General features: G+C 36.1%; 1 protein-coding gene and 1 pseudogene across 2 annotated transcripts in view; one reads left to right on the forward strand and one right to left on the reverse strand.

Moving 5' to 3' along the window:
• ATP13A4 (ATPase 13A4) overlaps positions 1-10,930 on the reverse strand; it is a 161,816-nt gene that overhangs the window by 89,759 nt on the left and 61,127 nt on the right. The window contains exons 5-8 of the mRNA XM_017873452.1: positions 7,001-7,071; positions 6,833-6,913; positions 5,258-5,327; positions 3,656-3,790 (exon numbers count right to left, since the gene is read on the reverse strand). Coding sequence (XP_017728941.1) covers positions 3,656-3,790; positions 5,258-5,327; positions 6,833-6,913; positions 7,001-7,071 — 357 coding nt within the window. The remainder of the gene's footprint in view (positions 1-3,655; positions 3,791-5,257; positions 5,328-6,832; positions 6,914-7,000; positions 7,072-10,930) is intronic.
• LOC108530496 (glutathione S-transferase P pseudogene) lies at positions 10,181-10,930 on the forward strand (annotated as a pseudogene). Its single transcript, XR_001885854.1, has one exon. The product of XR_001885854.1 is annotated as a glutathione S-transferase P pseudogene (transcript).

Raw genomic sequence — 10,930 nt, forward strand, 5'->3', positions numbered from 1 at the left:
TACAAATATGTTATTATTTTTAATTAATTAATTAATATTTTATGATTCTGAGTTTTAATTCTTAATTTGGTAAATACCAGTAGATATAACCTACAAGATTTAAAACTCTTAGAGATCCTCAGTGATTTTTAAGAGTTTAAAGAGCTCTAGAAACTAAAAAGTTTGTGAGTCTTGAGGTAAAGCTTTAAAGTCTGTGATGAGAATTAGAAGTTTATTGTAAGAGCAATGGGAATATTTTGAAGCATTTCAGTGATAAAAGCTTGTAAATAATCGTGTTCTGCAAGAATGATGTATGGAGGCCAGATGGGAGGTGATTGCAAGGTAGAAAACGATACTAACTCGAACCTTAATAGTGCTAGGGTGGAAAAAAGTGAATGATGTCAAGAGATATTTAGGAAGGAAAAATCAAAGGACTTCCTGTGTAATTGAAGGGGAAGAAGAAAGAAAGTTTCAAGGCTGGCAACCAGATTTCTGGCCTGTGCAACGGAATGGTCAGTAGTATCTGCTACCAAATCAGAAAAACCTAAGTGCAGATTTAAGGAGAAGAATCTTTGAGTTTTATGTTGAGAATGTTGAATTTAAGGTAATTTTTTGATATTAAGGTGGGGATATCAAATAGGTAGTTGAAGCTATGAGTCTGGAACTGAAAAGGGATATCTGGATTTGAGATATACATACAAATTTGAAAGTCATTAGCATATGCCTTTGAAGTCATTGGCATGTACGGCTATAAAAATAATGAAGAATCTTTTATGTACTTGCATGAAAAGATCCTCAAGATATATTAATAGTAATTTTTTAAATAGCAGGTTAGAAAATAATGTAATTATGCTACCACTTAGATAAGAAAAAAAGAAAATACATATACTTGTATTTGCTTCGTTTGCCTAAAAACTTTTTTGGAAGATTACACAAGAAACTAATGTAAGCAGTTGGCCAAGTGGAGTGGGAGAGAAAAATGGAGACTTTACATTATATGCATTTTCATGTTGTTTTGACTTTGGAACACTCATTTTTTAAAAGCCAGATAGAGAAGGATGAGCTATCAAAAGAGAATGGAAAAGAGCAACTGGAGAGGATGCAGAGTGTGTTGTCACTGAAGCCAAGGAAAAGAGTGCGTCAGAAAGAATGGAGCAGTTAACTGTGTCAAATCCAACTGAGAGGTTTAGCGAAATCTGCACTGTGGGAAAAAAAATATCCACTGCAGGGGGACCATAACATGAGCAAGCAAAACACCAAGAACCCAATAAAAATTGATAAAGGACACAAAGAGTTCACAGTAAAAGAAATACAAATGGCCTAAAGTGTGAAGAAATGCTCAACTCATAATAGAAAACATGTGATTGGAGTTACTGAATTCTGTTTTCACTTATATTGGTAAAGATAAAAAAAACTTATCTACTGCTGTAAGGAATGTAAATTGGTATTACTTTTTTTATATAGAGAGAGAGATGAGGTCTCACTATGTTGCTCAGGCTGGTCTTGAACTCCTGGGTCTAAGCTATCCTGCCACTTCAGCCTCCCAAAATTTTGAGATTACAGGTGTGAGCCTCCATACCTGGCCAGTATTACTTTTTTTAAGAGGCATTTTGACAACATGCATTAAACATACCTAGCTTATGACTAAGTAATTTCAATTGCAGAAATTTTCTATTTATCAATACAGATATTCATAAGCATATATACTTGTTATATACATATGTATACATATGTAATATGTATTCATATGCATACATATATATAGATGTATAAAAAGATATATGTGCAAGGATGCTTCTGCAGCATTGTCTTAGTAGCAAAAGACTAGAAACAACCAAATACATATCAATATTGGACTGGTTAAAAATTATGATACATCTAGAGAAAATGTATTTGTGCAGATGCAGAAAGATATTTAGGATATAACAGGTAAGAAATTCAAGTGGAGGCTGGGCACGGTGGCTCATGTCTGTAATCCCAACACTTTGGGAGGCCAAGGCGGGTGGTTCACTGGAAGTCAGGAGATCAACACCATTCAGGCCACCATGGTGAAACCCCGTCTCCACTAAAAATACAAAAATTAGCCAGGGCGTGGTGGCACATGGCTGTAATCCCAGCTACTTGGGAGGCTGAGGCAGGAGAATTGCTTGAACCTAGGAGGCAGAGGTTGCAGTGAGCCGAGATTGCGCCATTGCACTCCAGCCTGGGCGATGACAGCAAAACTCCGTCTCAAAAATAAATAAATAAATAAATAAATAAATAAATAAATAAATAAATAAGTAAAATTCAAGTGCAGAACAGTGTACATGGAATATATTCATTCTGTTCAACAAATCAATGCATATGCATTTAATATTGCTGAAAGTATACAGAAAATATGGGCCTAGTGGATGTATCTTGAAAGAGGACCTGAACACTGGGAAGTTTTCCCAACGGGAGGGAGCCTTAATTTTTTTTCACACTCTTTTGTTCTGTTTGAATTTTATTTTTATCATAGCCACATATTGCCCTTTCTATTAAGGAAAACAAAAGAGCTAATTTTAAAAGAACTTTTTGAATTTTAAAATGATCTATGGGCTTTGGGATCACAGTGGCGACCTTAACAAGATGTGTTTAAATGGAGTCATGAGGGAGGAAGGCATGTTGGCATGACTGAAAAGTAAGAGGAAGATGAGTAACTAAGGATAACAGACGCAAAGACTCTAGAAGTTTTACTGTGAACGGTCAAGAGAAGAAACTGTTTTCTTTGAGTTTTGTTTTCAAGTGAAGAGAATTTGAGAATGTTAAATGTTGATGGGAAGGCTCTTGAGAAGAAGAGAGGAGTCACTCATGGACTGCATAAGCACCCCAAGAAGGTGGAAGAGGATGGTCTCGCAGGCACAGCCGAGGGCACTTCCTCCACTGGAATGAGAGGTCAGGGCGGGAGGCGGCTGCAGAGATGAGTCATTTGGCACTCAGAAAGTGGGGAGTTGGACAATTTTCTGTCTTATGGCTTCCATCTTTTTTGTGAAATAAGTGATATCTGCTGAATTAAAGAAAGAGTGGAATGTGAGAAGATGGGCATTTCAGACACCAGAAGACAGAGATGGCTTGAAACCTTCATTTCAGAGGACGGGAGAGCACCTCGATTAGAGATGAACAGAAGGCTTGTCCAGATGAGGTTGGAATTCACAGATTTATAGTGCGACCAACCAATCTGCTCTATGTAATTTTTTTCCAACAGTATCTAGAAACCTGGTGTAGGCAAAAAGAAAGCCAGGAGTTGGACTGCGGCCTTGACAAATGAGTACCAGCCAAACATAAATGGCAAAGGAGTTCATATTAAATAGATTCCTCCACCTTCCATCTCTCTTCCACCATCCTCAAGTCCCATCAGTATTCTCTACATGCATTTTTTCACATATTCACAATTCATAAACCTTTGCATGTTGTTCTGGCTAATTAGTCTTAAGTAAATTAAAGAGAGAGAGGAAAAATAACTTCAAATGTCAGAGATTGGAATGGGAGGAAAGGGAAAGAACTAAATTGTTGAACACTGCTTACTGTGCTACATATTTCATATCTCATTTACTATGGAGCAGGAAGTGACTATTTCCTGATACTCCTTTCTAACAAATTTTTAATAAACTCACTATTCTTCCCTTTCTGAAACCATAGAACTAATAGAGAAACTCACCTCTCTGAGATCATATACTGTCAAAGATATGGAAATTATGGACATGATTATGATGGCAAAAGCATATTCCTTATAGTCTTCACTAAACCACAAACAGACACTGAAGAGTTGAAATATATAAAATGGATTTAGAACCTGTTGGCAGACATAAAAACAGGAAAGCAAGCAAGATTTTTAGGCTTCACACTTAGCTCTTTATTTATTTGTTTTCATAATCATCTTCATGACATACATCATCCCACACAACATTCTTATTATATTTATTCAGCAACTGACAAGTTCCAGACACTGCTCTAAGCAACTTTACTTGAATTTTCTCATTTAATTCCCACAATTACCTTATTAACCAGAAGTTACTTATCTCCATTGTAATGATAAAGAAACTGAACCTTAGATCTTAAGAAATATGTCCAAAGTCATGCGACCATGATTGCCACAGACCCAAGACTTAAACCCAGGCAATCTGACCCCAGAGCACTTACTTTTAATCACTGTCACACTTTACAATTTACAAAGTAGTGTCTCATGTATTGACATGTTGACCATCACAATAGTTATTTAAGGAGTAGATGTTGTCATCTCCTGTTTACATTTACTGGCCTTCAGAAAGGTGAAGTATTAGTTCAGGTTTACAAAGTTAAAATACTTTCTAGTCTCTTCTTCTCTATGACATAACACCTGCCATATTTGAAGTCGTTAAGGAACTTGATTAATGGGTGAGTTGAAGACTGCATGTTCTCATTAAGTAGAGAGCTGTGCTGAAAGCAGTAAGCTGCAATAGAGCATCTAGAACACTGTGCGAGAGAGTAGCTGTTAACTTCAACAGCTGGAATTCAGCTTTGGTCAAATAACATGTTGTGCCTTTACTTAAATTCCCCCTAGTTGGTTTCCTTCTGTCTAAAACAGAAATGGCAATCCTTTCTTCTAGTTAGAGAGGCAGCACACAGAAACATTCCCTATTGGTTTGTTTTACTTTCTTTCATGCTTGACAGCTTGCTGGAAATATTTTTAAAGTACCTTAAGTTTAGTAAGCTTTTTTAAGGCAAGGAGGAGTGGAGAGAGAGCACAGGGAAGCCAGAGTACAGCTAGAGGGCTATGGTTTGATAATAATCAATGTAAAGTGAAAAAATGAGGATCCCAGTGATAGGGTCCAAAAAGGAAATTTCACCTTATACCTTGAGATCTGCAGTACTAATAAGGCTGAATAAATGGAGTTTTTTCTTCCTACATTTTTAGGCACCAAGAAACTTGTATCTGTTACCTAACAAAAGGATTAGCTTTAAAAAAAACTGAGTTTCACGAAGTTAAAACAAGTTAAGCAGCACAGTATTAAAAAAGAAAAGAAACATTACATTCATCCAGCCATTAAATGTTAAGTAAGTATAATGAGTTTCACACCCTGTCTTGCATAAGGCAATCTGCAAAAGAACCACTTGAAGAAAAAGAGTAAGCAAGAGATATGAGGATAATATGCTTGGCATACTTCCAAAGTATATTCTATATTATAGTTACTTATTAACAAGTAGCACTCTTGATTATTTCACTGGAGTCAAACTTCTTTATTTTCTATCCAACACCAAGAGAAAATGCTGGAGAAATTACCTCCTTGATGAGCAGTTTCCAAACTGGTGTAACTTCAACATCGATAGTATTAGGCCCACATATTAACCTCCTATAGAAAGAAATCACGTATCACTCCATCACAAATAATAAAATTAAAACTCACTCCTCACCTATTCAGAAAAAGGTCTATGTTCAATTTCTCACTTATGGGACCAACATAAGCCTCCCTTGTTATATACCATTCCCATCCTTCTCAAAATAATGGGAGGTGAGGGTTCTCAGTTGCAAAAACGATAAATATGACCATATTGCTTCTAGACCTATACTCTTCCCAAGGTCTAAATATTTTTCTAAATGGTATTTTGGGTATTTAATATTAAATATTGTCTCATTCAAGTAGTTTCAGGATTAGCATGTTCCCAATTCTGTCTCGCCTCAATTCCGGTTTTATTACTATAAGACCATGATATAGTTAAGAGAAAATACCTTTATTGATAAGGAAATGCTGTTTCTACTTTCCTACCCCTATTTAGTAGTTCTGGAAAACTTCATAATGTATTTTAATGTAGGTGGAAAGTTCTGTGACCTCAAAAATAGCTCTACACACATAATTATTCGGCTTTTTGATTCAGTGTCTCTAAAACCCAGAGATGTGTTTCTTTGATTATGCGGAGGAAAGACATTTTATGAGTTACGTTACTGTTGAAAACACTAACTGCTTTCTCTGTGTCTTCCACCTCGATGCTCAGATTAAATAGCTTGGTCAAATGTATGAGAGCAGTGCTTCTCAAACTTTAATGTTTATATAGATCACTTGGTGATATTGTTAAAATGAAGATTCTGATTCAACGGGATGAAAAGTGGTCTGAGATCATGCATTTCTAACAAGCTCCCAGGTGATGCAGATTCTGCTAGGCTCTACATCTCTTCAAAGTAGTAGAAATGGGGAAGGGCGAAGCATGTGAATCATAGAAACTTAGAACAGCAAGGCCTTTAAAGAGTCCTCCCCCAGTCTATGATTGGGAAACAAAGGCACAGGGAGGAAAAGATATTTGTTCAAAGCCCACAGACTCTTGACATACCAGTGCCCTCCCTAAATCTCTCTTCTCTGCCTAATAACTCATTGGAATTGTGGAGCTACACATCTTGCATGGTGTTCTACTGCTGTTCCATGGTTATTATCTAACTGCATTATCATGATCTAATATGTATTTCTTGATTATAACCTAAACTGGCTCAACTTTATATTATAATAACCTTGAGAAACATTGTATGGAGTAGAAAGAGCACTACCTCTGCAGCCAGGAGTGTGGGCCTCAGTTCTTCCGCTACTAATTCCCATCTGTGTGACCTCGTTCTGGCCATGAAACCTTTCTGAGCCTCAGATTTCTCATTTGTTGTATGGAAATGGTGATAATGTCTGTTCTACCTGCCCCATAAGGTTGCTCTGAAGATGAAGTAATATAATGTATGTGAAAGATTTAATTTAATAATACTAAATAGAGCATTACAATATTTTCTGATATTAATCCATTAAGATAACTATTTACTGAGCTATTTGGCTAACTGATAATAATCCTTTTGAGCTAGTATAGGCAATAACATGCATGGTACCTAATCTCTTGTTCTTCTCTTGTCAAGCCTGATCCAAATTTTTGATGTATCTTGGCAGAACTGAGCCAGTCTTCCAAAGAGCTAAAATAATAATAATGAAAAGAACATATTTAGCAGTAATATTTTGAGATATTTTCTTCTTTGGTTGTACTTGCTAAAATAACTTACCCAATTTTCTGGAACTGTCCTTCTAAGTAGTTCCAAACATATCTTATTTTCTGCACTTTTATGCATCTCACCTGCAAAAGAAAAGTACTAAGAAAACCTCTAGTTTGAGGATCAGAGAATAAACAGCAACCAGTGGCTAAAGAAGCATTTGTTTAAAAAGCAAAGATAAAACTTTAACATACTTATTTAAGATTTTATCCTTTTCTAACTTATCCTTTGCTTTTCTACCATACAAATGGTATTCTTTATTAGAAGTCATCATTTAATCAACATGTATCATGGACCTACTACATAGAAAAATATATATGAATAAAACTTAGTCTCTGCATTCTACTACTTTATAAACTAAGAAGGAAAAATTTCTAAAAAAAAAAGACATAGAGTCCAATATGTACATGTCAAAAAAATTAAAACATAATAAAATAAAAAATACGGTTTTGAAATGCTGTAGACATAAAGAAAGAGAAGATGATGGAAGGGCAACATGATGGAGATGATGTATGAGTTACAGTGCTGAAGGATTAGAAGACTTTTACTCAGATGAGAAAATAGAAAGTATTTTAAAGAGACTGCTCACAAGTTAGTTTGGGGGAAGAAGGCCAGTGAGCACGCCTATTTGTAGAATGAAGAATGAAGCTAGAAAGACAAACTGAAACCAAAGTACTGATACTGGAGTTGAGAAGAAATTACTTAGACAGATAATAAGGTTACAGAAGTCCTCAGTAAGGTTTTCTTTTTAATGAAGAGCAGTGCCCAATCATTTTCCTTTCTAACATAAAAAGACCCAACTATATGCGACCTATGAAGAATCATTTAACTAGTAATAACATACATAGGCTGAAGATGAAAGAATGGAAGAAGACATTCCATGAAAGTGGAAACCAGAAGAGAGTAGAAATAGTTTTACTTATATCAGATAAGATACACTTTAAATTAAAACTATAAAAAGAGACAAAGAAGATCATTGCATAATGACAAAGGAGCCAATTCAATAAGGGATTAACGCTCATATGTATGGCACCCAACATGGGAGTACCTACATATGTAAAGCAAATATTAATAAAACCAAAGGCAGAAATTGACTGCAATACAATGATAGTAGAGAATTTCAACACCTCACTCACAGCAAAGAACAGATCATCCAGACAGAAAATTAACAAAGAAATATCAAATCTAAACTACACTGTAGACCAAATGGACCTAATAGACACTTATAGAACATTCCATTCAACAGTTGCAGAATATACATTCTTCTCAACTGCTCATGGAACAGTATCCAGAATAGATTATACATTAGGTCACAAACAACTCTTAACAAATGCTAAAAACTGAAATCATATCAAGTATTTTTTCTGATTATAATAGCATAAAAGCAGGAATCAATAAAAACAAGAAAAACTTCAGAAACTTTGCAAATACATACAAATTAAACAACATGCTCTTGAACAACCATTGGTCAACAAAGAAATTAAAAGAGAAATTTCAAAATTTCTTGAGACAAATGAAAATGAAAACACAGCTTATCAAAAACCTATGGGATACAGAAAAAGCTGTTCTAAGAGGAAAGCGTATAGTAATAAATACCTCTATACAAAAAATAATGATCTCAAATAGACAATCTAACATTGCACCTCAGGGAAAAATGAGAACAAACTAAATCCAAAATTAATAGAAAGAAGGAAATAATAAAGATCAGAACAGAGGTAAATAAAATGAGAAAACAAAAGGTCAAAAAACCCAAAGAGCTGGATTTTTTAAAAGATAAACAAAATTAACAAACGTTTAGTCAGACTAAAGAAAAAAAGGGAAGACTCAAAATGAGTAATGAAAAAAGAGACATTACAAATGATAACAAAGGAATACAAAAAAACCCTAAGAGATTATTATAAACAATTATATACCAACAAGTTTGATAAATCTAGAAGAAATGGAAAAATTCCTGGACACATGTAAGCTATCAAGATTGAATCATGAAAAAATAGAAAATGTGAACAGATGAATTAGCAGAGATTGAATCAGTGATAAAAAAGTCTTGCATCAAAGAAAAGCTCAGTACCTGATGGCTTCACTGCTGAATTCTACTAAACATTTAAAGAAGAATACCAATTCTACTCAAACTATTCCAAAAAATTGAAGAGGGGAAAATATTTCCAAATTCATCTATGCATCACCCTGATAACAAAACTAGAGAAGAGCACAACAAAAAAGAAAACCATATGTCAATATTCCTGACAAACCTAGAAGCAAAAGTTGTCAACAAAATTAAAGTTAACAGCACATTAAAAAGATCATTGATCATGATCAAGTGGAATTCATCCCAGGATACAAGGATGATTCAACATATACAAATGAATAAACATAAAATATCACATTAACAGAATGAAACACAAACACCATATGATCATTTGAACAAATACAGAAAAGCATCTGACAAAATTCAACATCCTTTCATGATAAAAACTCAACAAAACAGATATAGAAGGAATGCATCTCAACACAATAAAAGCCATGCAAATCAACAGCTAATATTATACAAAATTAGAAAATATTGAAAGTTTTTCCTGTAAGATCTAGAACAAGACAAGAATGCCTGTTTTCATCACTTTTATTCAACATATTACAGGAAGTCCTAGCCAGAGCAATTAGGCAAGAGAAAGAAGCAAAAGACATCAAAATTGGAAAAGAACTTAAGTTGCCCCTTTTTGCAGATGACATGATATCATATATAGAACATCCTAAAGACTCCACATGCACAAAAAAACTAATAAACAAATTCAGTAGAGTTACAGAATACAAAATCAATGTACAAAAATCAGTAGCATTTCTATAACTAATAGCAAACTATCTGAACAAGAAATCAAGAAACTATCCCATTGGCAAAAAAATAATAAAACGGCTATAAATAAAACTATCCCATTGGCAAAAAATAAAAAATAAAAAAATAATAAAAATGGCTACAAAAAATAATAAAATACGTAGGAATAAATTTAACCAAGGTCTTGAAAAATCTCTACACTGAAATCTACAAAACATTATTGCAAGAAATTGAAGAAGACAAAAATAATTGAAAAGATATTCCATTCTCATGGATTGAAAGAACTAATCTTGTTAAAAATGCCCATACTGTCAAAAGCAATATACAGATTCAATTAAATTCCTATCAAAATACCAGTGATGGCTGGAGTTTCGTCGTCCCCGCCGCCGCCGCCTCGTGTGCCATCATGCCGCCCTATACCGTGGTCTACTTCCCAGTTCGAGGCCGCTGCGTGGCCCTGCGCATGCTGCTGGCAGACCAGGGCCAGAGCTGGAAGGAGGAGGTGGTAACAGTGGAGACCTGGCAAGAGGGCTCTCTCAAAGCCTCCTGCCTGTATGGGCAGCTCCCCAAGTTCCAGGACGGAGACCTCACCCTGTACCAGTCCAATACCTTCCTGCGTCACCTGGGCCGCACTCTTGGGCTCTATGGGAAGGACCAGCGGGAGGCAGCCCTGGTGGACATGGTGAATGATGGCGTGGAGGACCTCCGCTGCAAATACCTCTCCCTCATCTACACCAACTACGAGGCGGGCAAGGATGACTATGTGAAGGCATTGCCCGGGCAACTGAAGCCTTTTGAGACCCTGCTGTCCCAGAACCAGGGAGGCAAGACCTTCATTGTTGGAGACCAGATCTCCTTCGCTGACTACAACCTGCTGGACTTGCTGCTGATCCATGAGGTCCTGGCCCCCGGCTGCCTGGATGCGTTCCCCTTGCTCTCGGCCTATGTGGCGCGCCTCAGTGCCCGGCCCAAGCTCAAGGCTTTCCTGGCCTCCCCTGAGCATGTGAACCTCCCCATCAATGGCAACGGGAAACAGTGAGGGCTGGGGGCACTCTGAGCGGGAGGCAGGGGCTGCTTGCCTCCCTTTCTCCAGGACCAATACAATTTCTAAGAAA

Source organism: Rhinopithecus bieti, unplaced genomic scaffold (genome assembly GCF_001698545.2).
Source record: "Rhinopithecus bieti isolate Rb0 unplaced genomic scaffold, ASM169854v2 scaffold_5626, whole genome shotgun sequence".
Taxonomy (NCBI): domain Eukaryota; kingdom Metazoa; phylum Chordata; class Mammalia; order Primates; family Cercopithecidae; genus Rhinopithecus; species Rhinopithecus bieti.